Source organism: Triturus cristatus, chromosome 9, assembly GCF_964204655.1.
Source record: "Triturus cristatus chromosome 9, aTriCri1.1, whole genome shotgun sequence".
NCBI lineage: Eukaryota > Metazoa > Chordata > Amphibia > Caudata > Salamandridae > Triturus > Triturus cristatus.
The window spans coordinates 461,360,586-461,388,098 of NC_140592.1; the positions used below are offsets into that span (position 1 = coordinate 461,360,586).

The window sequence follows — 27,513 nt, forward strand, 5'->3', positions numbered from 1 at the left end:
CCAGATGGGCCCATTCTCATTCAATCCTAATTGAACGCGGCACACAACAGGGCTGCACACTTTCCCCACTATTGTTCTCATTGGTGATTGAGCCATTAGCTGAGTCCCTGCACAAGACAAAGGAAGAATGGGGCATTCCCTTGGGAGACGGCACACATGCAGTCTCTCTTTATGCGGATGATCTGTTAAGCCGTGCGAAACAATAGAAAGAGTGCTACTAGAGTTCATCTCCCTATCAGGACTTCTAATAAACTGGGGAAAGTCATGCCTGTCTGTACCCCTTTACCGAGTCAACCCCATACCCAATGTTGTCAATCAGCAACATATTGGTACACTGGCAGCGACAGCATTCCGATACCGTGGAATTTTAATCTACCGAGAATCAAAGGACCTATTGGCGGGAAACCTCACACACGATATCACAGCAGTTAGTTCGCAAATGGCATTCTGGCGCACCCTTCCATTGGCTATCATGGGCTGAATTGCGCTCCTGAAAACGGTGGTGCTCCCAAGACTCCTTTGTCACTTCACCAACTTACCCCTATATGTCAAGCCAGCACCTTTCCGCATGTTCGAGCTTGATATGAGACAGTTGATATGGCATGGCACACGTACAGGGTAGCACTGGCCAAACTATATCTCCCCACTAACAGTGGTGGCCTGGCTGTGCCCGATATGGAGCACTACAACCTGGCAGCACAGCTGCACTGGGTGGCTCGATGGATCGGTGGCCTACACCTCGCAGACACCACTACACAGCAACCAGGCTACACCCACCCCCACACAATAACATTATTTCACCCCGGAAGGACAGGAGTAACACCTACCCAGTTGTTGACAAGAGTAGCTTATACCTTTTTCTATCGTAGCCTAAGACTTACGAAAACAGACACCACTTACGTGCCTCCCCTACCCGTGCTCGGTAGCCAAGGCAAAGTCGAGCAATCACTGGCAGAGCTCCACTTATGGGAAGAGGTGGGAATCTAAACCTTAGGGGACTTATACCACGATAAACAACTGATGCCGTTCGATATGCTTTCTGAAGAATACAGCCTGTCGCAAGGCCAATTCCTACTTCATGCCGTGTTGTCGCTGGGGCTGCAAACACTGTGGGGTGACATAGCACAAGAGCCCGTAACACATTTGACAACCAATATTTGCATGAACTGGGAGCGGGGCGAAATCTCACTAGATGGTTGGCAGAATCACTATGGACACACGCAGCACTCCTGCTGACATCTCTAAGGACCCACTGGGACACAAACCTACTGCGGCCAGGCACTGAGCGCGAATGGGGGGCCATCCTAGAAGGACCCACATATATTCCTCGGAATGCCAGATTCCACCTCCTACAGTATTTCATAACACACAGAGCTTACATGACACCAGCCAGGATTAATCAATACTTTGGACCGCAATGATGCCCAATGCTATAGGTGTGGTCTGGTAGGAGAAGACCTCTTGCACATGCTATGGGCCTGCACCGCAATTGTCTCCTACTGGGAAACGGTCACTGTGCACTTAACCCAGTGCACTGGTCGCACGGTGGAGTGGATCTGGAGGTATGCCTTCTGGGTCTCTATCAGAGGCCTCAAAAACATAAAGTAACTTGTTTCATAAAGTTAAGATTCATTGTGGCCAAGTGGTTAATCACCAGGCGCTGGAAGTCCCCTGAACCCCCAGCTGCGAAGGCCTGGTTCCAATCCCTAATATGCTTGGCTCAGACGGAAAGCGTAGCACTTCATCTCGAAGATGCAACAGGGTTACGTACTTTGCCGCTGGCAGCAGTGTGGGCTGCGATACTAGCAGACTTATGCAGCTCCTGGCAGGAGTATTCAGGAATGCAGGACGCTTCCTCAGGGTTGGATGAGACGCAAGAGCAAACTAATAACAGAGTAAAATAGACGTCATTAGGAAACCTGCAAGGCCCCAAACATTGTGCACCTTATGTATATATCCAAGTCACAACATGGTCATTCAAGCACTAAGGAATGGCGTCTTACAATTGTAATATACAATTAATGTGCATTTGAGGGGACGGGGTGTGTTGTGGAAAGGCGGCAATACACTAAAGCTGACATATGTTTTTATCTCACCATGTTGAATTAGTGGGGCTTTACACTTGTGTTTTCTTCTATAATATTAATACCCTGCTTTATTAGACATTCCAAATGCTTCGCGTAAGCAAAATCCTTACTATGCAGTGCTAGAATGATACCATTGATTTATGATTTCTTCCATCAATGTAGACATGCATATGATTGCCTATGTTGCCTGTTTAAATACATGAGAATTCAATAATCAAATGTAAACAAAAAATGAAAGAGGTGGAACCAGCAGGTCAAGACCAGCTGCAAGGTTTTACAGAGGAAATTGGAAACCCAATTTGCCTAGTTTGTTTCGGCTTCTATCTTGCAATTTCCTTTCAGTCCATTAAGGAGCAGTGACAAGCATGCTAGGTTGCTAAACGCTAAGACAGATCACAAAGGCAACAGAATCTAGTTGCTCACATTTACTCCGATACAGTGCCCTGCGCATTAACTGACTGACGCAAACCTAAGGTGAAAGTTCATTTTCTAACAATATTACTGGCGATTTCCATATCTTGCTGCAGTTTCCTCATTTTATGAATATTCCCCAGCTGCCAAATTAGATGCAGAATCGTATTTCCCACCTTTAGCTGCTCAGCACTGCCCTATTGCCCATATGGCTTTATCTGCTCCATATGTGATATCACAAGTGGTGCAGGCTAGCGTGCTGGTGCTCTGTATGTTTTCGTTCTTTTTTTACAACAGATCAAGAATCTTGCGTCAGAAAAGTACTACTCAAACTCGTGGGCTTTTTAATAATACTGATTGCTGTCCCCATGACCAGGCCGTGAGAAGACTCATGGTTTGTGGCAGCTGATGAATAGTCTGTGGTTTCAGGTTTTTTTTCCAGTACCACCGTAAGAAGACTACCAACTGGCCCTTCCTGTGTGTAAATCTATGCCGCCTCTCGTGTTTGGGTCCCCTGATTGCAGGTAGGATGAATGAGTAATGCTTGGGTGCATAAGAGTTTGGGTACCCAGAGTTAAAGTCCCCCAATATTAGTGTGACCTCTTAAGTTTTCAGGTTGCACCCTAGTCTGAACTCCTGTCTCTGCTCTCCCTGTTCCTGTAGAAACCCTTGAAAAGCCAAGTGCACGTTTCTGGGTTTAGGTCTCATTTATCTGAATGAAGCAAGAAGATTCTTTTGTGTTCCCTTTCCTTGGTCCAGGCTAGCTCCTACAATTCAGCATGTGGGCCAATAAAGGCAAAATTTAAAAAACAATCGACTCCTGTGGAAAATCACTTGGCCAAAGCAGCACACCTCGGACATAGACGATAAGCCGCTTGCACAACCATGGTATCTTGTTTTTTGTTCTACCAGAGAGTTCAGGACTCTGCTTCAGGTTCGGATTTGACAGGTTACATTGGGTTCCCAATATACAATCTAAGAGTCACTGGTTCCCCTGCCACCTGCTTCCATAGGCTGCTGCTTGACCACGGAACTGTGGGACTCCTGAAGAAAATACACGTTTGACTCAGTGGCTACTGACTTTATATAAAAGGGATGTGGGATGGGGGTCCTTCTTGGTTTAATCTTCAGTTTTCTTTGGCCAGTTGTGCTTATTCTCGGAACCCAAGTTCCTTGGTCTAAGCGACCGATCCAGGGGGGTTCTGATTTGGGAGGAAGGTCCATTCAAACTTGTCCTGCTTTCATTGAATTTGAAATCCATGCAGAAGACATAGTGCATGCGGGGGATTGCGAGAAGACACACAAGACTGCTCCCTTCCATTTGAGGTCTCCTCTGAATGCTGCACTAATCAGATTGCCTCAGTGCAGCGGCAAAACTCTAGCCCTCATGAAAAACAGTAAATTAACCAATGACTAAGGAATGTTGGCTAAACATGGTGAAAAGCACTTAGAACAACTAGTGCCTCAGAGGGGGCTGATCTTTTGCCTTCTTGATTGGATTGGCTGTGTAAGATAACGGATCCTGCCTCCAGCCAGACATTTGCTTGATGGAAGCAGGATTGAAACTCATTTTTCACAGGTCGTCAACAGGTTGTCATAAAAAAAAAATCTGATGAGATTTGACCTGGTGAAAAAAGAGCTATACTCTGGTGAATGAGATGCTGAGTTGCATAGTGATTTTGTTCAGTATGGACAAGAATTCTTTCTTCAACCTTATGGTTTCATGCTTGACAATGTGACTTTAAATAGCAAGTTTTCCTTCCCACTCTTGCGTAGGTCCTGCAACTGCAAAGCGCATAGTAAACAAATTGACGCTGTCCTGTTTGATTTTCGTGTCCTTAACCTTTTCCTTCCGTTTGTTTTCACCAGGTTCAGCACCTCAAGACAGACGCTGACATGGATCTCCGATTCTTTCTTCTCAAGGTGAGTGGCTTTGGAGTTAAAGGGGATCATTTGAACCGTGGCAACTGTAGGTGGGAAGGGATGCACACTATGATTTTTGGGGTCGTAGAGATGTAGTTTACAGAGGAGGAACGGAGTTCTAAATCTTGGGTGTTTGCAAACAGATAATTAACAGTACAATGGACCAATCGATTTTGTAAAGTGATTTTACTGATGGACTGTGGAGAGAAAATGAAGGCAAATCTGCTTTTCCACTTTCTAGATCCTTTGTGAAAAGTGGGGTATTGCCTCGATCTTGGTTATGACACCAATGGTCAGTCGGAAGGGCAGCTTTTACTATCACGGAGGGTACACAAGTATATTAAATGGCATCTTGTGCATAAAATGGTGATGAGAGTTTCATTTTTGGGTCTTCCTTGTACTATAACGGACTTGAGATAGTATAAAGTGAATTTCATATTATAAGTAAAGTTATTAACTCAAACAGTTATTTTATATATTTAGGTCTCGGCTAGCGAAGGCTGCGCTTGCGCAGTCTCGCTCGCGAGATTTATTGTTTTCTAGTACGGGGCTTGAACCCGCCTGTCGGGATGTGGTGAAGGAAACACGAGAGGCGGATGTGAATTGTCTTGCGAGTATTGTTTTATTTATAATATAACAGAGATGGGGCTTCTTTCTCCTGGGAATGCTGAGCTCTAGGTATAGGGGCTGGGGTTGAGTCCTCGACAGACGTCCTCCTCCTCGCTTCGGAGTGGCCACCTCTTGATTTCACCGGAAGGGACTCGGGACGTTCAGCATGAAAGAAAACAAAAATAAAACAGCCTTAGATTCAGGCATGTTTTAATGTGGTGGGGAAGGGGCGTGTGGGAGCACCATAGCAAGTAGGGTGTGAAGGGTTAAGGACCTAGACCACCACCCGTAAACCGACACAGGGGTTGAGTAGCAGATGAACCGTCTGCTTACTTCAGGAGGTGTCCCCCGAACTCTCCAACACCCGCCGCCCTGACCCCAGGAAGCGCTCCCGTACCTGCTGGAGCCAGGAACCTCCGGGTCCCTGGCGGGGCGCTGCGTGTGTCCAGCCTCCTGGCTCCTCTGGGAAACGTCCGTCGTCTGGATCGGCAACCGCTATCCACTTCTCCTCCGTCTGTTCGTCTCTGGTTCGGCGTTCGCTTCCTCCTCTGTCCTCCGCGTCTTCCTCAAGTTCCGTGTCTGCCTCCCCGCCTTTCCGATCCGGCGAATCCGAACCAGCCACGTCATAGGGGGTGGGGCCTCCCAACAAAGAGCAGACAGTATCGTTAAAGGGCCAGGGCTCAGGAAATACTTCCGTCTCCGAGTCAGTGGTTCTAGTTCTGACCTCCGGGGGCTGTAGGGCAGAAGAGGGAGACGACAATGGTGAGTCTCCGGTGGCTTCTCAAGGGGGACAGGGACCACATCCCGACACCGCCCCTCTTCTACATTGGCTGGCTTCCTAAACGGAGGCCAGCCATTGGAGGAGAGGGGCGTCTGTCCATTTAAGCCCCGTCTTCTTCGGATTCGGGGGCGTGTTTTTTACTTTCTTTCTCTCCTCTGGAATGTAAACATTCCAGCGAATGGGAAGAGGAGAGAAAGAAAAACACGCCCCTGAATCCGAACATGACGCTGCGTTTCTCCGAGGCATTTGTGCTTGACCTCGGAGAAAGACGTCACTATCTCCCTTTCCTCCCCGCCATGTTTCCCCACGGACGTTCTGCAGAGCGCGCTTTGCCGCGTCAGTTTCATTATGGCGTCAGTCTTCGAGCTGTGACGTTTCCAACGGCCGCCCTCCTCTGTATATCTGGAGCTGTGGCTCTGGGTTACGAGTGAATTATTCCTCATTATCTGTCGCCGCCAAAGCCTCTAATTGTTTACATGTAAGGTTGTTCCCCATTCTCTGCCCTCTGCTGCGTGTCTTTCTGTGGAGGCATTCCTCATTCCCGACAGCACTTCCGTGATCGCCGCAAGTAGGAAGTTGCTGCGATCCGGCGGAGGAGGAGCGCTTCCTGGACGCTTTTACAGCGGGCCTCGGCCCAGGTAAGAGACCGACAGTGCTCAGGGGTCCCATCCCCAAATAAACAACCTGGACATTCAACAGGGCATCTTGCTGAAAGGGTGGCTGACTTCGGCTGTCACAGCGGTTCACAGAGACCTTGAACTCTCGTGTCAAGAGTCTTATAATGCTACAAATATAAAAATACAGATTATGGTAGCTACCTCTCTATATATCATCAAGAACCCTGTTTCCAGATCCGGAAATTAATGTGACAACATAATACATTCTGGATGTTGTAGTCTTATGGTGTTCACTGAGTTAGTCTGTCATGCCAATACAGCCGATGCCGTTGTTTGTGGGTTTAAAACCCAGGACTGAAGGCAATCATGGAGCGAAGTGGTCATATCCCTTCAGTCTTTTCCTGCTTCGAGTCTTACTAACATTCCAGGTCACAGTATATGTAGAGTGAGAAATGGGTTGGTTCCTACATTTTGGGTCAGCCTACCGGATAAATATTTCTTTGGATTGTCAGATGATGCGAGACTTTGCCAGCTTACTATGAGTCCACAGTTTTCCATAGCTTGTTAATGTTAGACCATTAGCTGTGAGGTGCTCACCTTTGCATCTGAAAGGGTATGTTTGCCCTCTGAGTGACTGGGCTGGTTAACCTATGACTGCCTATTAGAAAAAAGGTAGAAAGCCAGGAGCTAAATCTTGTTTAGCATTTCACAACTCTGCCCTTTGGTGCTATGTCATATGGTACAAATCACCTATTCCTGGCTTTGCAGCCAGCAGCATGTTGCATTGTGGTGCTTGCAGTTTTGCTTTCAACAGTTTGCATGTTGGGTATTTGAACCTAAAAGCAGAGTGCTATTGGCTAAAATGACCATAGATGTTATAATTTACATGAATCCTCTTGTCGGCTGTGTTTTAAAATTTACGAAGTTGTCGGATCACTTTCAAAAACTGCTTGTTTCCTTTGTAAAACGAAAAGTAAACTCTGCTCGCATATTTTGAGAGTTCATTTTTACACTCACGTTGTGATCAAAACAGGCATTAGCAATGTGAATTGTTTTTTCTTATTTTAGAATAATTACTGGATTATCCCTCAGTTCACAACCACACAGGATAGGGAAGGCTAAAGCTTTCCCACAAGGAACAAAATGTTTATTACAGCATACCCCTGACCATAAAGTTATATGAAATAATATATAGCTACGCCAGGAAAGCCATATTTATTAGTCTGCCCCTACAACAATTGATAGGGAATGGTGCCTTCAGCTGTCCCATGTAACCAGGAGCTAGTTCCCAGTGAAAGAATATTTAAATCTCCAAGCCAATAGAGATGGCAGAGATATGTTTTCATCCTCCAGTGTGTAGTGCTCGCATGTATGTACAGGGATCTCCCTACAGCAAGCCACTGTTATCTTCTGTGCCTGCTGCTCGGTTATGTGCAGTTTACTGAACATCTCTGTCCTGTTTACTCTAGTGTCAACATGCACTAATATTGTAATCCAGAGCTAAGGGGAACAATGTGTGTGTGTCCGCACTTCTCGGAACACACTGCCAGCCATTCACTTAGGTTAGACATATACCAGGTGAAAGAGGAATCGGACAAGAAAGAGAAACGGAGACACTGGTCAAAATCACCCTGCCTGGTTGCAGAACTGGACTTATCTGCACTGCAGGAGCGTTAATATCTAAAGACAGGAGAAGACTTTTAGTATTCCTAGGGTACTGACTTCGGCATCTAGCATCTGATATTATCAGTGGTGCTAAAACAATTTTCAGACTGGGGGTGCTGGGAAAATTCTGGTGTTACTGAACCAGTACTTAAAGCAAATGAGCAAAAAACTTTAAGTGAGAAACGTGTGTTTGTGGGGGTGAAGAAGGTGGATGAGATGGTAGGCCAAAACATTTTTAGTGAAAAAATGGTTCAATGGTGTATTATGATTCAATATTCCTAAATACAAGAATAAATTGTGTACATTCTTACTGCCTTCCGAAGAGATCCTTCTGTTCTGTGGGCGGGAGCAACACATCCTAATACAACACGAGGGGACTCCTATTTTCAACTCAATATATTTTCGGGCACCAGGTTTCCAGTATGGACTTCAGCACATAACCCGACAAAGCTGTGAGAGGGGAGAGAGAAGCCAGTGCCAAGGTAGTTGTGTAATTTTGGTTAGCTAATAAAACCGCAATTTTATATATTACTGGACATCGCGAAACCCAATGCAGAATGGGTGTGCACGAGCCCTATTTCTAACCGTCTCAGTGGCAATAGTGTACCATTGAGTGTTCGCATTTTAAAGTGTAGAGATTTAGATCGATTACAGAAGAAAATGTTTTTTACTCATTTGTTAGTTCAGTCTATGTCCGCCTCCCAATAAGGTATAGCGACAGAGTAAGAAGGATATTCTCGACTTGGCTATTTCTCTCGTTTCTTTCTTTCTTTGTTGTTGTTTTTTGTTTGTTTTAGAAATGACGCTGTGCACCTAGTATCTGCTGTCATCGCCTGTTTGGGGGGGGAAATACTTTCTTGTGAAAGATTCATAAACATGGTTATATAGATTGAACTGCATGGTTCAATTTGAAGTATAGCAGGAAAGGTCCACACTATGTTACCACCTCTGCCCTTAATTAAAGCTGCCACTTTGGGAACATATCTCCAAGCACTGACATTTTAGAGGAGAGAGTAGTAGGCCAATGTCATGAGCAATACCAATAGCTCTAACTTTGACAATGCTGAGACCATTGCATTGTAAATGCTTGTTGTTTTTCCTGTGGTCATGAAGTACATATGCTTGCAATGACAACACTTTACCGGTTTTGTAAATGTGATCAGTTCTTAAAAGTTGGTGGGCACTGCCGCATTCGGGTGCCATCGCAGATTCGCATCACCCTTATGACGTTCGAGAAAGGCAACGCGCTGACAAGGTGCCTTCATCTAGAAGCAGTATTGAGACTGCACGTAATGTAGAGATCCTAGCTTCCAGTTGATGGAGCCAGGGGTAGGTGTCTGCATTCGGGCTATGGCTGTATAAAATTGTAGAATTTGAGTTGCAGATGGTTTTGTGCTCTTTCTGCGAGCAAAATCCCTCCCATGAGTCTTTTTCAGGTATTCACATGCTTCACAAACTGCTTTCGTAAGAATATCGAAGAGTTTCCCCATTTTTCAATACTTTGCACACTCTGAAATGGCTGGTAGCCTTGTTGAACAAGCATTTACAATGCAACGGTCTCGGCATTGTTAAAGTTAGAGCTATTGGCATTGCTCATGACATTATTTTTGTTTATGTTTTTGTTTTTAAAACATTTAAAGAAATGGCATTGTTATTTACAATGTCAATAGCTTAATCTCTCTCAACTGCGAGACCTATTGCATTTGCAGCCACACACAAAGCCACCCACACACACAGAGCCACCCACACACACAGCCACCTACACACACAGAGCCACTCACATAGAGCAACCTACACACAGAGTTACCCCCACACAGAGCCACCCACACAGAGCCTCCCACCCACACACACAGAGCCTCCCACCCACACACACAGAGCCAGTGATGGTGCTCTTTGTGCTATTATTGCATGCTCTTCAATAAAAAGAATACAAAAAAAAAAGATATCTACTATCATTAGCATACAGGGCAACGATTTATGAGGAGGCTTTTGGGGTGCAAGGTAGCTCCACAAGGGGATATCTCCTTATATGAAATAAGTCCAGAGGGCATCAATTGCAGAAATATGCAGGGCAGCCACCTTGTATACGCCATGTAGCTTTATTAACATGTACAGGATAATACAGGATTTGGAACTTAAAGATGTTTTTGGTCCCAATGTTCTTGCCTCTACCAAGTATTAAGGACAGTCTTATTTTTATTGTGTGGCATCCAATAAGTGTAACGATTTTAAACAACTGAATCAATAAAGTTGTTCACCCAGTCATGCTTTGTAATAAAGAATTTCAACATGCAACCTTAAGCTTCCTGGATTCTTGCTTCCCTCTATCTCATTTTGTCATGGAGAGCTTATTTTGGACTCGCTTTAGCTGAAAGATTTTTTCTGGGTCTGAAATGATTTCAAAACAATGAAAACCAATGAAAACATAGGGGCAGATTTACAAGCCCCTTGCGCCACTTTTGCGTCACTTTGACCATGTTAAAACTGACGCAAAAGTGGCGCAACGGGCTTGTAAATCTGCCCCATAGTGGGGCTTATTTACAAGGCCCTTGCGCCAATTTTGCGTCATTTTTCACATGGGAAAAGTGATGCAAAAGTGGTGCAAGGGGCTTGTAAATCTGCCCCAGTGTTCCTAATTCTCGTGGCACTACCTTGTATCCAATCTGTGTTTAGTTCTAGATGCTGTGTCTAGCATATGTGCTGTCCCTGCCTTAGGTACTAATTATTATTGTGAGGTTGCATCATCATTGTACTCCTATGTCAGTCTTTGGCAGCTGTCATGATGTACCGCTATTCGTGGTACTTTGTGTTGACAAATATTGCACATGGGGCATTTTGATCAAAACAAAACCTGTTGTGTGTGTGCTTATGGCAAATGTATTTCTTTTCTTTTGTCCATCGGAAACCTGTGATGCGTAGTCGGACCACTACTTGCTTGGGTATTTTTAACCCAAGAAGAACAGACTCCTCCTATAAGTAGGCCTAAACTGGGAATTATATAATACTCTGTTATTGATGACAACTCTTATTGAACACATAATGAAACGTTGATGTTGATGTATCTCCTTCATAGCAGTAGTAGGTAACGTTGATGTGCCATATTACTCTGCAATTTATTACCGACTAGGCACTGTTGGAGCAGGTGTGCACAGGTAAATGTGACATAATACATGTACCGCTGCATCATACTTAACTTTCAATTCAACATGGTTCTTTTCCCTTGAAGCATGTTTGCTATTTTTAATTGTATTATTTGTAGCATTTTCAATCCTGTGGTTAAAAAGATCAAAGTCTCAATGTCATTCAATGTTCCGACTTTGAAGTAAAAGGTATTTGTGTGAAATCTGCGGACTGCAATGAGTAGTACAGTAGCATGGTCATTTTTCCATGTTTGTCCAAGAGGTGTCGAGCATTGCTATCTAGATGAATTTCAAAGGAAGCCTTTGAAGAGGATACATTTTCCTATTCAGTCTTGGTTGCACCAGAGGTCACCAGTACTTACCCACCAGATAATTTTTTTAGAGCGGGCTGCAGGGGATGAGACTGGTGCCCTTAGTCCTTACTGTTGCTCCAGTAGTGGGGCACCTTGGTGTGAGGGCCTTGCATCCAGGAGATTGGCCCCTCACACTTTGCAGCTCTGGAGCCTACCTGTTGTTTGTTGTGCCTTGAGGTGGGGGCCAAGTCCGCCGAGAACCGGGTGATTACTACGGGAGCGGGAGAGTGCTGGACTACACTCCCCAGACTCCCTTGCTGCCATCGTCACTGCCGCAGCCCCAGGAGGTGCCTACAAAGCCTCACCGCGACCCCCGCAGCGCGGGAAGCCTACCTGTTTGTTGTGCCTTGAGGTGGGGGCCAAGTCCGCCGAGAACCAGGTGATTACTACGGGAGCGGGAGAGTGCTGGACTACACTCCCCAGACTCCCTTGCTGCCATCGTCACTGCCGCAGCGCCAGGAGGCGCCTACAAAGCCTCACCGCGACCCCCGCAGCGCGGGAAGCCTACCTGTTGTTTGTTGTGCCTTGAGGTGGGGGCCAAGTCCGCCGAGAACCGGGTGATTACTACGGGAGCGGGAGAGTGCTGGACTACACTCCCCAGACTCCCTTGCTGCCATCGTCACTGCCGCAGCGCCAGGAGGCGCCTACAAAGCCTCACCGCGACCCCCGCAGCGCGGGAAGCCTCCCCTTTCATGCCCTCCGTTTTGCCACTCACCTATCTCCTCTCACCGTCTGACGCCTCCCTCCTGTATCCCGTTGCTTTCCCGTATCCTCGGACTCGGCTTCCTCTCGTAACCAGGAGGAGTGGGGAGCATTCTGCGCATGCGTAGAGTCAGCAACAGAACAACTGACGGTTAAAGACATAGAAGACGGCAAAACAACAGGTGAAAAAGAGGGCAGACTATTCCGAAGTCAGTTTAACGTTGAAATAGCCCGCCTTCATTCAGTGACGTAAAACAGCCAATTGGCAGAAAAGGTTAGTCAGTGGTGCTGAAATATAGGGGAGAGCCCCAGCACGGACCCGACATGAAGTTCGTATATAAGGAGGAGCACCCGTTCGAGAAGCGGCGGTCCGAGGGCGAGAAGATCCGCAAGAAGTATCCCGACCGTGTGCCAGTAAGAATTGGGGCAGGGGAAGGGGCATCGAGTGTGACCAGACACCCGCTCTGAAAAGACACCACTGCCTTTCTCCGAGGTCAAGAAAAAATGCCTCGGAGAAAGGCAGCGTCGTTTTCGGATTCGGGGGCGTGTTTTGCTTTTCTCTCCTCTAGCCATTGGCTGGAGGAGATAATTAGATTTGTTGCAAAAAACACGCCCCCCGATCCGAAAAGGACGGGGCTTCAACGGAGTGACTGGACCTCTTCTCCAGTGGCTGGCCAGCATTTAAGAGGCCAGCCAATGGAGAACAGGAGAGAAGAGGGGCGGGTGCAAGCCCCTCTTCTCAAAGTCACTCCAACTCATTAAATCTCGGAGCGAGACTGCGCAAGCGCAGCCTTTCGCAGCCGAGACCTAAAAATGCAGGCTTGGAGTGCAGAGTACTGTCATCTGTTGGTGATCTGGGATTTTTCGTCGTTAGTGAAACCTTGTGAAGGCTGATCACTTGTTTAATGTAATAAATGTTGATCGCACTTTTATGTAATTAAGGATGAATTGGTAACATCGCAAGTATGACAGTTTGGATCACCTCAGACTTTATTGGCAAATTCATATGAATGCAACTATATTCGACAAATGTGAGAGAGTGCCATAGATGGAGGCAACAACCTTGTGTCTGTTCTTCAAGTGTGTTCATGCTTGAGGCTGAACGCCGAAGGGCCTTGGTGTGTTTGCAAGACTTTACTTCATTATGCTTCCTAACTTTGTCCTGTTGTAGAACATGTCTTTAATTGAAATGGTTTGAACAGCATTGAGATTACTGATGGCCATTTCCCCACTATTTGAAACATCCTGGAATTACTGGGGAAATGCTGGTCATTCTTGCAAATCTCCAAGGCAGCAGTGGACTAACAAAACCAACTATTCTAAATAATAATTTTTGAAAGGAAACGATATTGCTGCCACACACTAATGTACTGCCACCGCAGCCCTTGGTAATTAGTGGAAATGCATGTAATGCTCCAGAACAGGAACAAAAAAATCCGGAAACTCAATACTTGAACGTTTGTCCTCCAGAGGTTAGGGTCTGATGACGAGTTGAACAAAGTTGGTTTTCCCTTTTTGTGCGTGTGTGTGTGGGGGGGGGACGCAGAAAACCATAGCGCCCAAATCAAAGGGCCCAGTGCTTTGCCATCCCAAATTATCCAGTGTGACGGTGCTAGCCCCAGTTTAACTGGGTGTGAAAAACCACCTAGTAAAACTATAGGTGGGCTGAGGCACATCTTTGATAGATCCTGACACCCTACTATCCCCACGGGAGAAGCATGGAAAGCTACCCCCAGCAGCCCTTAGAACCTCTCTTGCCTCCGCGGTGAGATCACTTTAGTCCCACGCTCACTTGTACTGCACGCTCAAACGGCAACATTTTAGAAGAGGAAAGTGAAGATTTAAAAAAATAAAATAATCATGAGAGAATTTCCTCTATTGAAGCGGAAGCAAATTCAGGGGAGAGGCAGCCAAAATAATTTTAAAAAATTGGTTCAAAAATCGGGAGTCTCCCCTTCCATTGGCATGTCTGCACCTGCTCTGAGCAGATGGTAAATGTGATTACAAAAGTTCACGGAATATGAAAACCTATAGGTTTTCATCTTTCAGTTCTGGTTCTGCAAGGTTATTCTCCGATCCTGGGGATGACACTTGTGATTGCCTTAAGCTCTTGGGGAGATATCGGCTGAAAATGTTAATACTGTCTGATATCTCCCAACAGAATTTATATCAAACAGACTATCAGGTAATTGGACTGCTAGTACCTGCCTCTTTTACTGATTCTACTGGAGAAATAAGTACTTATAGGTTTTAGTTCCGCTTAGCTTCTCATCCATCTAACACTTATTGAACGCTGATGAGACAGTTTATGGTCTTGTTAACCAGATGACCCCAAAATATTCAAATTGCCTAAAGAATTGTTTATTTCTGTGAATGCCTCGAGTTTTTTCTTATTTAAGCAGCTTCTATTTCGTACTGAGAAGCAGCTTTTTATCGTTTGTGGCCATGCCCTTTCTTATGTTTCTTAAATGTATTTCTATGTGGCATAATGTTTCACACATATCTTGTCTTTATCATTTGATAGGAACAGCAGATGGATCCTCCTGCGCTTTTAGAGTGTTGATCGCCTAAACCCTTTTTTTATCTCTGATTTTTACAAAAAAATTTTTATACCACCTCAAATATGTCAAGCAGTGGATATGTATTTGTTATGTACGGTTCTGGTAGAGCACCACTCGTGTGAATAACAATTTAAATTCAGTAACTCACTGCTATGACGTAGCACCAGTTACTAACAAAAGCTTTTATGCGCTGTTGCTACGTCATGAAGACATTCCAGGCTGCTCTGGTTGGGCTGTGTGAGAGCCAGTCAGAGCAGCGCTGGAAAGCAGGGAGCGCGTCCAGACTATGTAAAATCCAGAAGGGAACTGACACCATATTTGTTTCGTAAAATGAGGTTGAATTTTTTTTTTGCCGATACAGAGATCCCTCAGGCGCAAAGCATTTCTGGATTAAAGAAACCATCCACTTTTTATCCATCTAAAAATATGCTGATTGAGATATTGACATTTATCAAGAACTGTGATGCGAGAAATGGACTAGACCGAATAGAGAAACAAATATCTCAGAAGCAACCTACCATCAGAATTAAACCCGCAAACAAAGGGGGAGCAATTGTGATCATGGATAGACACAAGTAGGAAAGAGAACCCATGAAACCACTCCTAAACACAAAACACTACAGGAAAATACCAGAGGATCCCGCTCTCTTCATTCTTAATGAAATAGAAGAACTCATACAAACTGGTAAGAGTGACAAGTGGCTGTCCAAAAAATGAGGAAGATTTTTTAAAATAACATCTTCCAGGACACAAGTCATTTACATTCTTCCCAAGATTCATAAACATTCATTTTACCCACCAGGGCATCCTATAATTTCCAGAGTGAATTTATACTTGAACCACTCACGAAATACGTTAATGTATTCCTAAAACCTCTTGTTTGTGACATACCAAGTTACCTAAAGACACCACAGACGTCTTTAAAAAGTTAGAAAATATTGCATTGGATGAAACAGAAGATAACCAGGTCACACTGGATATTATTAGTCTGTCCACTAACATCCTGTAAGAACATGCCTCTAAAGCAATTGAATATTTTTTATGAAAGCCGACTGAGACCACATGAGGTTCCTACTGAGTATATCCTGAAAATGGTGCTGATCTGTCCAAAATGTTATTTGTTTCAACTTCAACAAACAACCTTACTTGCAAATCAAGTGGGCGGGCATGGGTTGGCTTTTTGTGCTACAAATGGCAATTATGTTCATGGACCTATATGAAGAGAAATTGATTTTTGGAAATAACCCATATAAGTATCATATTGGTATATAGAAACATTATAATGAGATAGAAGGGACAAGCGGAACTTACATGAAGTTCAGGAATTGTTAACCGCATGATTATAGATATTGCTATTGAAATGATATATTGTGAACATTATAATGACAAGGAAGGGACAAAAGGAAAAATTACAAGAATCTTTCGAATAAATTAACTTTATGTACTTGGCAGGAATATCTACTTGCTCCAAAGCTCCAGACAAGGCTGATCGCCTTGTCTGTGCAACGTCCTTTAGTGGAGCCACAAACCTAATAAAAATGCTATCCGAATGAATTAGAATAATTATTTCACGACTGGAACAATTCAGTAATTTACCACTATTTGTTCTAAATAGAAATTGTAACATTAAAGGCTGTTTACTTCATACTAATACAACAAAGAAGCCACACGAGGAGCCTCTTGGAACTTTTCCACCAAGGAAAGGAAAGGAAACCACAGGTGTGGGAACTGCTCCGTTTGTGCAAGTGCAATTGATGGGGAAGAATTCAGATGTGACACAAATATACTACAAAATACGGAATTCATGAATTGTAACACAAACACCGTTGTGTGTTGTTCAGTGTGCCAGTGTGGAAAAGCATACATAGGTAAAACAAATCGGGGATATACGACCATGATTTGGGCAACACAAATCCAGAATCTGATGCAAAACACTGAAGGCACCAATGGTAGAACATTTCCTAGAGGCAAATCATACCATCTCAGACTAAGTGCACAGTTTTAGGACAAGGTATTCTCAACATTATGAAGTCCTCTGACATGTCCTAACATGTCAGAGGACTTAATAATGTTGAGAACGCCGTGTTGAGATCGGAAGATCATATGATCCTACGTCTGAAGACAACTGAGAATTGAGATGCGTCGAAAAATAGGCAACATTTTTGTATAACTGTTAAAAAGATTATCGAGGCCATCCTCTATAATCCAATGCCACTTCAATCTAAAACTAAGGTAGTGGGTAGCTGTTCCATCAATTAACTGTGACTATGTTCCCCAAGAGACATACAGTAACTGATTAGCAAGAGCACCTTCGCCTCAGAGTCCTGAAGGATTCGTCTTAACCTGGCAATATTTTTTTATGTTGTACACTTGTTCGAAGAGTACTAAAACCAGCACGCACTGCTTGGCCTACACATGCCTGGACTATTAAAACACGAAACTCAGCATTCCCATTAATTAGCTGTGATCACTCCTAGGGCCCGCTGCCCACAAATACATCAGTCATGCTCCGAACAAGAGAAAACAACATTCCAAGATACACACAGTAACTGAACCACAAGAGTACCTTTGGCCCAACGCGCGTACCGCATCGGTTCTTTACCTGGGTAAATAGAGTTGGCACCACAAAAAGGAGCATTACATGTACGAAGCTGAATGAGGAAAATAACTGGCATATGTGTGATTCACACCCACTTACCTCTGAACATGTGAGAGGGAAGAAGACCTGAACTGGTGAAAGCTGGATCCGGTCTTGCTTCACCTCAATGATCTCCCCAGAAGCAAGGCGAATGGACAATTTACAGTGTACCAAATTAACCGGATGCCGGCTAAGTGTCCGTTCTGCCACTCGATGACAACATGAGGATTAATCAAGATTGTCTAGGCACACAATAAAGGACATCCTAACTAATAAGTTTGTCATACATTTAATTTAGTTGTATACTTAGTGTCCCACATCCCTTCCTCAGGAAGTCCTACACCAACATAATGGCTCCCCTATAGCAGAGGTCTTTAATCTGTGGCGCGGGACCACCAGGGTGGCCGTGGTGTCCTGGAAAGGGGGTCGCGCATTCCCCAGCCTCACTTGTGCCTGGATTCCAAAACGTTTGTTTTCATTTTGGAAAAAGACATCCCTCCTGTGATGGCTGATTTCGCTAGTTAAAATGTTTCAGCTGAGTCTCCTGTGCTGTGAAAAGCTTTCCTACCAGGGTGCCTGGTCGCCTGAAAGAAATGCGATCTGGCTGCTTGGGAACCCCGTAAATCACTCCAACCTTTGTGATGACAAAGATTGTTTTTTTTTTAGTGGTAGTGCAAAGAGTTAACAACTGGGCTGCTAAGTGCTTGCTTTTAATCCTATCTGTATTAACACAGACCTTAGTATCCCTAAGGAGGTGTTGAAAGGACAGTTATGTAAAACAAAAATTGCATTACATTCGCCCTGGTATTACTAAAATCTGTATTTTGGATGCAACATTTTATCGTAAAGCAATTTACACATTTTGTATCAGTCTATCTTATACTGTGTGTAATGCCATGCAAGTATAAAATAACGACTTGCATATTCACAGTGCTTTCTGTCACAGGCTGTGACTTCATAGCACTAAAAATACAAAAGTCACTATTCTCCACTGCACCAACCAAGATTTAATTTTGTAGTTCCTTGGTTACACACAGACCTTTGCAGTGCATTATATAATAGAGGTTTCATAATATATTACAGTGTATTTCCCACTGAGTAACAACTTATTAAATTTATTTTTAATTTACAATATATGTAGGTACCTGATGGTGAAAGAGCTAAAAAAACATACAGAATATTTTGGAACTTGTTTATGAGAGGCTTGCGCCTCCAGAGCATCACTTTCTTGATGCGCCGGCAGCGATCGTGTCTAAGCGCAAAGTCGCCCTGCATGGCTTTGCATGGCCTCATAGATGTGGAGTAAGACAAAGCGGTGCAAGTCACTGTGTTGCCTTACTCTGTGTCAAGGAGGGGTGCCATAGACGACGTGTGGGGGTTCCCACACAACACCCATGGATTTGGATGTTGCCCCATATTTGCAAAATCACGTAAACCTGGGGCAGCGCCAAAAACATACGCCTCCCCAGCGGAGGCGTAACGAGGAGAAATGTTTTCACTTCTCCTTGTTTTTTTCCTCTTTCCATGTGTGTTGTATTCTGCAGCTCGCATAGAAAGAGGAAAACGCCTCTTGGGATTGTTTTTGTGAAGGAAGGTGCCCCTTCCTACACAAAAACAATCCTGCCTGTGTTGGTGCTAGGCAGCAATTTGTGCTTCAACGCAAGGGGAAAAGACAGGAATGCACTGTATTTCATAAATATGGTACATTCCTTCCCTTTCACATTGGCGTAGGGCAGCACAGCAAGAAGACCTGCTGCTCTGCCCTATGCCAATTCCACATAAATTAGGCCTTTTGTTTTTAGCTAAAGCTCTGACCACGCCCCCACGCTCACTTACCTTTGGTTGGCTAAACACTGTTTAATATTATTTCCCCACTGTAAAAATGATTTGCTGTGGGCATTGGGGGTGTTTATTGTTGATGATGAGGAGTACCAGGTTCTCGAGATTTTTGTCAGGAGGGTTTCTTAAGCCTAAACATTTTTGACAAAGGGATCTCGGCATCAAAAGGTTTGAAGACTTCTGCCCTATAGAAGGTCGAGATGTGTAGGTGCCCACACGGGGTGAAGCTCATTGACATAGCCCTTTTAATACATGTTCATTTTCAACTAACAAGAAAGGGACATGTGTAAGACTCCACTCCCTAACCATCTGGGACCACTGATTTTTTTTCAATCCTAAATGATTATCTTCTAAGTACTGTATGTATATAATATAGGTTTTGCAATTTTCTGTGTCTTTCTATGTGATAATTAGCATGTTCTTTGATGTGAAAATTGTTTTGATTTGGTTAAACTGTTATTTATCCGTAAGTAAGGTCTCTGTCAATAAAGTGTGTAGATATGTTTTTTTTCTTCAAAAAACCCTAATGAATTAATCTGAATTTATGGTCTATATTTAAATTTTTTGTGCTTCACTAAGTAGTCACATGCCTTGTTACAAGAATTATGTGGTGTGGATAATGTGTAAAGTGGACAATAAGTATCTTTTAATTCATAATAAGTTATTACTCTATAAGTACACAGTGACTGGATCCCTTGAGTACTCACAAAAAGATACTATTGAAATGTATGGTCAAATTGGGGGGGAGGAGGGGGGTGCTATTGCATTTTATTAAAATGTATCCCTCCTCTGTTTGTCCTTAACTGGATCAAAACCCGCACTGCATTGTCTCTATCCTTGTAGCCAGCACATAGACCAGGCTTGTCAACCAGCCACACGTCACCAGAACATCTTATATACCTCATGTCACACACACGCCTCTTGTTTGGGAACATGCTCAATTATTCATAGCAAAACTGATCGAATGTCCGTGTCAGATATCACCTTGCTTATTTGTACATTAGTAGGTGCCTCCCTAATGCCTTTAGGAATAGATTACATTTGTTCTAGTGGAAGGGGCCTACCTTAAACTGAACAAAACCAAGAAAGAATTCCTGTTATTTGGCAAGAACAACAAAGAAACTGTTTAAACTTGGCTCAATGAGATAAACCTTGGTTTCGAAACTCCAAGTTTCACTGATTGCCAAATCACTTAGGCCCATATGTATGAAATTGCGATTCCCATATAGAAAATACTTAGAAATTCGCAATTTGGGTATCGCAAAATGGAAAGTGTGTAACTTGCGATCTCCAAATAGTGATTCCTACTGATTTGCTATTGCTATTGGGAAATCACAATTTAGTTAATTGCAAAATTGCTATTTTCAAATAGGAAATTGTAATTTAGGAAACCGATCGTCCTGGAAGCTCCTGATTGATATATAGAGCTCACTAACCCTGATCCATTCTTGCAATGGCTCGAAGTCATGCTCAGATTGCAGCTCGCCAGCCTCACGCCTGGCGTCCCTCCGTGTATTTGATCTGGGAGGTATGCAAATGATCAGCGAATCACACTGGCGTGGAAAGTTGTTATTTGAAATTCACTATGTGGCAATTTTATCCACCTAAAGGGGTTGTGCTTTGTTGTTTTATCTTAGAAACTTCCAATAAGCTGGTGTCCAAGATCTCAATCAGCTATCGGAAGTAGGTGGTTGAACACTCTTTATCCAGTGTGCAAGGCGGCGATTCATGTGTATGATTTGTATATTAAGGCTAACAATCCAAATTTAATATGCTTTGTAATCCAGTACCAATGGATTCTTTACAATTTTGGACTCATTTGAATATAATGGCGGAGTCAGGCCACTACTCTTGTGCTTTAATTTTGAATACTCTGAAGGTGCCAACAGATTTTGTTAGGAGACCCCCTCCAAAAACAATTAATCCTTATTCCAAATGACAACCTATCATCATCTGCACTATTGTCGCCCGATTGTTCTCTGAACAAAAAGACTACAGATGAGAAACTCATTAAATACGACTACTGAAGGTAACTGTACTTTGATTACCTGTCACTCTAAACTCAAAAATCCAACAAATATCACCCCAAGTTTTTTACTTTGAGTTAGCTATTAATAGTAGAATTGCTCAATTTCCTGTAACTGTGAGATCAGCTAAGCCTCTTGACTATAGCTTGTAAGCCCACCAACATCTATTCACCGTTCCTTGTATTCAGATCAAGCCACATTCTACTGCATTTAATTTAGAATGTTCTCTAACAGAAGGGCCGGAGCCAAGTATTCCACAACAAAGTCACCAATTGAACAAAGTAGTAACTGTGTATTGGTGACGGAGATCTAAAACCCTAGCCCCACTACTTCCTGCAAATCATGCAACTGTTTCATGTACACATTAAACAACACTGGGAATGGAGGGTGCTTGTCAGGAGACAAGATTACAGGGACAGACACACTATCTCTGACATACCTGAGTTAACCTCGTCCACTAAGAAGGACATGAACCATCCTAACACTGATGAAGAGATACCAGCAATCTTCTGCATATGATAGATCAACATGCTATTGTGCACAGTATACAACTTGACAGACCTGGATCTTGTGAACGTTTTTTTTACACTGTACCTTGGAGGTATGTAGACTTTACCAGCCGTATCGGAATTAACGGGCAACACATAACAAGCCCAGAGTCCATAAAAAATCAATAGAGGGGATTGTATAACATCTCAGTAATAATCATTGATTCGGATGCTTTTGGAATCCAATAACTTTTCCTAAAACAGCTGTAATGAAGCTATTAATTCTGTTTAACAATTTTTTCAAAAGTGCTAGTCGAACATTTGCTTCACCTAAGGCATAATATCCAGGCCAAAGTAAGGTCAGAAAGTGTTCACATATTTCTATGTGGCCACCCTCCAATCAACAAAAGATTGGTGTCTCTGTGAAGGTCATTCCTAGTGGAAGCTGCCGCATTAAACTCCAATGACGGCAAACACCCCATGTACAAAACTGCCATTGTGAATGATCCTGATGCATTTTGGATGCCCTTTTGATGTTTGCACCTGGTTACCATCAGATCCAATTCGGTGGTAATAGCATTTCCTAAATCGCCATATTGCGACTAGTTGAAATTAGGAAATGCTGTGTACATGTGGTTACCAAATAGGAAATCCCTATTTCCGATTTCCTATTTTGCGATTTGAAAAATGCAATTTCTTCTGGGTAGAAATCACATTTTGTGACACCGCATATGCCTTGCCTACATACCAAAAGGCGATTTTGCATTTAACGGCCCGAAGTAGCGATTCAGACTGACAAATGCAAAATTAATTCATACATATGGTACTTGGATTCCAACTTCACCCTCAAGAAACACACTGCCAAAAAACAAAGGCACCCTGGTATCAGCTCTCTCTTCTAAATAAAGTCAATGGTTTCTTCCAGAAACTGACTTCAGATCTGCTGTTTAAGCCCTCATACTCTTGCTTCTGGATGATGGCAGTACACTACTCCATGGCCTCCCAGATTCCACACTGGCACCCATTTGGAGCATCCTACAAGCCACAGCATGTTTTATCCAGGGCCTGGAGATATATGATCACATCACTCCCATCCTGATGGATCTCTATTGGCTCCCCTTGCCAGCCCACACAATCTTCAAAACCATGAACATCATTTACAAAGCCATCACGTCTATCTTCCCTACTTATTTTGCAGACAAGCTCACGATCCCTGGTGGTTCACGGCACAGCCCGGATACAATGAGACTATAAACTAAAACATGTAAAAAAGAAAGAACAAGAGAGCAGGCCTTTTCCGTCTATGCACCTAGGATCTGGAACAACATCTTCATCAGGATCAGCCCAGTGCGGTTCCAATTTTGGAAATAGTTGAAGATTCATTTCTTTAAAGAACGCTACATCACAGTGCATTAACAGTCCTTAACTCAGTTTCCTTTTCTATTACTCGTTGTCTTTATCCTTGTTTTTGACACTATACAACTCTCCTTTGCTTTTTGGCTAGGTTTGTGCTCTAGAAAAACCATATACATACATACATACATAATAGGGGACGTAAAAAAGTGCAACTTTCATTTGCTCTAAATGCCGGTGTAAACTGTTGTGGTGAACTATATGACGGGCAAAAATGTATTCCATTGAATCAGTGATCAACCCTGCGTGACACCTCCATATATGATGGCCCCTCCTGATTCTTGCTATGTCTGTGGTTATAAGCACCATTCTGGTTCTATGGCAATACACGTGAGAGCCTTTGAGCATGATTCTGGGGAGTGTGTTGGAGGCGTTGTTCAATATTGATTTTCATGCAGGGTGTGCGAAAACTGGTGTCTTGATACCATCAAGGGTGTAGCCTTTCTGCATAAATTGTATGTGAAATCTCTCCTGTTGCTATTCAGGTTGTTCTGCAATGTTACTGAGTATTTGCAGGGCACACCATTCACCAATTACTGGAACTCAAGCCCAGACCTTTGCCTGCCTGTTTTTAGGTCTCGCCTAGCTATTGTGTTTACGCAATCGCTATGCGAGACTCTAGTAAGAGGGGCATTTCAAAGTGCTCCCAAAAGTGGATTGCATGGCGAGCACGCGCACAATCACGTGCATCGTGCCGCCATGCAATCCGTTTGGGGAAGCGCTTCAGCCCACTGGCGCCCTCGGCATCATACTTCAAAGGGTCTGCTCCCCCGCCTGAAATGCGCTCCCCCGCCCACCAAGCGTGCACGCCACGGTCCGCCGCGTTTCGCCGTGACAAATTTGTTTTCACTTTCGCGCGACAGGCGCTCGCTCGCGTCCGGAGCACTTTAGAAGCCGGGCTTGTCTTGTTTTCTTCGTAATACGCGTTTGTTCTCTACCTGGCTCGCCTCCTTTTCCTAGGCCTCTGTCTCTCTTACGACCCCATTCCCTTTCGCTTATGTCTGTATTTACTGCTCTCTCTCTCTTCGCTTATGTCTGTATTTACTGCTCTCTCTCTCTCTTCGCTTATGTCTGAATTTACTGCTCTTTGTCTCTCCCGCTCTCCCCATTCTATCCTGCTCTCTCTCACGTGCCTTCCATCATTTCCTATCTCTAACCTGTGGTCCCCGTCTACCTCGCTTCCTCTCCCCTCTTTGTGCCCGCTCCCTTTCTCGCGTCGCCACCTCTTCCATTATTGTACCTCGCTGTCCCTGTCTAACCTGCAGTCCCCGTCTACCTCGCACCATCTCCCCTCTTTGTGCCCGCTCCGTCGCCACCTCTTCCATCATTGTACCTCGCTGTCCCTGTCTTTCTCGCGCCCCCTCCCTTCCAGATCTCTCTGTCGCTGTGTCTCCTTCCCTGTCAGGCCGCTTCTTTCCTCCCGGTGTCTGACATTTGAGGGTCACTAATGAGCGCCTCCGCAGTCCGGCTCTCACTGATCCCTCGGAGGCTGCCGGGGGTATGGGATCCTTTCCCTGCAAATAATTAATTTAGCTACGTGTTGCGTAAGAGCCTAAAAGGCTTTCTGCTGCTACCGTGCTGCTCGGCGGCCATTAATATTATATCAGGGCCGGTGCTGTTGCTGTAGTGCAGTTTCATTAATAATGTGATCTGTAGCTTTAAACATGCAGCTTTCCATGCAGAATTATGCCAAGTAATTCTTGGTCTGCAAACTCGTAATTGCGTGCAGAGATTCCCATCGGTACCGGAAATTCAGAACGCCTGGAACGGCTGCATATAGTTCCTCAATACTTTGTCCATTTCTACTAGTTGTGTTTCATCAGCTTTTAAGAGTAGCGTTCGGGCCACTCCCCCCCCCCCCCTCCCCCCCTCTTATCTAGTCTCCTTCTAGGCCACTTTTTCCATTTTGCTTGGACATTTGATCCTCGTCTTTTGGCTGCCTCTTTCTCTTCTTAATAATTATACTATAATATAATACTTGGATTTGTATAGCGCCGCTAATAACCCGTGAGGGTCTGTAGGCGCTGTCCGTAGGCAGGGGGAAGTGATTTGCCCAGAATCACAGGATGTTGAGCACACAACGAGACTTAAACCTGGATCTCTCAGCGCCCAAGTCGGCTGCACTGGCCGTTAAGCCACACCCTCCCCCTTCTGAACGTAGCATTTGGACCACTTCTTTGTCATTGACTCGACTCTGGAACACGTCCAGGGCCGGACTGGTAATTTAAAACAGCCCTGTCAAAAAGTATAAACTTAGACCCCATGTGCACCAAGTGAGTAACCCCCAGCACATTGCTCAGTAGGATTTTATGTAGGATAATTTTGGAAAAGTGAAACCAAAAGGTGCATGTTAACTGCTCAATTTTTCAATTATATTTGCCTCTTTTACTGACTGCTCCGAAAGGGATTCAAATAAAGATTCCAGTACATTAGTGTTTACCACAGTACCGCGAAGCGCTATTTCTACACAGCTTCTAATCATGCATGCCATGTGCCTGGTGAGAAAAAGGACCTATTTGTTGGTACAGTTATGAGAGGTTTTCTTTTAATGCTTCCATTCAAAAGTCTTTGAAGCTCATCTAACAAGCATTGAAAATGCAACAGGCCTCGCATTTACGCGAGGAAGCTATTGGCATTGTAAATGACAATGCCTTTTATTTTATGTTTTAAAAACCAAAACATAAATAAAAGGCATTGTCATTTACAATGCCAATAGCTCAAACTCCCGTAAATGCGAGACCTATTGCATTGCAAATGCTTGTTTCTTGTGCAGTGGGCATTCTCCCCAGGGGACTCCATTCAGTGTTGGGGTTTGGTGTGACTAGATGGTTTGGGGCCTAAATGTTACCCCTGTTGAGGTGTTTGGCATAGAGCGGATTTGTGTGTTGGCTGTGCTGTCCGAATAGTACACGGATGTGGACACTTAATAGTCATTCACTAGCCATCATTGGCTGGTACTGTTTCATACATTTGTTTTACTTTTTAAAATGTCCATTCTGCTTTGTTTGTTGCAGCCTCTTGAGTGGCCGTATCTCTACCCTGAAAGATGAAACGGGAGCTGTAAGTTAAGAAATATGTATTGTTTTTGTTTATTAGTTGTTTGAATGTATATATTCAGTTACAGTGGAATTGTTATGCCTCTGGTTGATCATGTATGTGCATTATTAAAAGGCTCACCTGATTTACACTGCAATTATGTCGCTGCCCCATTTTCCCCGCGTAATTATGGATGTATTGCACTTGCCACATAATCCATCTGCTACATAAATTTATAGATACGTATAATTTTTTTTTGTTTCTATGACAAATTGATCAAAAGCTACTGAATAAAGTACTCCCTATAAAGATTAACACTTCTCATTTGCTGATTACGGAAATCAGGTTTTAAACTGCTGCAAGTGATGTGAAGCCAATTATTTACCCCTACTACTGCTACAAGTGATGTGAAACCAATTATTTGCCCATACAATATTAATAGGTTAAAAGGCCAAAATACTGAAATAATTCTGCAAGCATATGTTTTGTAACATGCTGCATAATTTGCTTTTTTTCTAATGAATAATTCTGCCTGTAGATTTCTCACCTTTTTAATCTCCTCCAGTGTCAGACTGGAACCTGAAAAATTTTATAACAACTCCTGCACCATGAAGTAGAGGCATGGCGCCTCTCTGGATGTGACGTCACAGAGCAATATATGGCTCACTCTTCTGACGTTCGAATGTCAGGGTGTTTTTTTAGACCTCCATCCTTGCGGTTCTGGTATTACTGTACACCGGAATTTCACTTTCAGAATATATTTTGTAGCGGCTTTCGGGAACAGTGCCACCTAAGTATAAGTCAGGATCTTAACAGTGTCATTCCTGTTTTTCTTAAGTACCCTCTTTGGACCCCCATAATGCATGTCCTTGGGGCATGTATTCGTCGGCTATCGAGGATCGGGCGGGGGGTGGCTGGGGAGGAGGGGGTGGGCTTCTTTCTTGTCACAAGGCTGCGGCAAGCTACAGATTTGTTGCCTCTTCAGATCCTGTATTTGAAATGGGTACAGAGAGAAGGCTTGCTCACCTGGTAAGTCTTCCTGCAAGAATTTCAAACATTTCGAACAAAGGATTGTTTTTCCTCTGAACCTTGCTCTTGGTTGTGGTGTAAGTCATTTAGGCGACGGGCCCAGTCCCCAATGGGAACCACAGCATTAATTTGAATCATTCCTTGTTCGTAAGGATAGAAGTCAGGCACTGTACGAGGGCTTCACGTCCAGTGTT

General features: G+C 43.9%; 1 protein-coding gene across 2 annotated transcripts in view; it reads left to right on the top strand.

Moving 5' to 3' along the window:
- The window catches only part of SHKBP1 (SH3KBP1 binding protein 1), a 231,297-nt gene that overhangs the window by 67,474 nt on the left and 136,310 nt on the right, over nt 1-27,513 (top strand). For both annotated transcript variants that reach the window (XM_085625394.1, XM_085625395.1), the window contains exons 2-3: nt 4,368-4,421; nt 26,269-26,314. In XM_085625394.1, the coding sequence (XP_085481520.1) occupies nt 4,368-4,421; nt 26,269-26,314 (100 nt within the window). The remainder of the gene's footprint in view (nt 1-4,367; nt 4,422-26,268; nt 26,315-27,513) is intronic.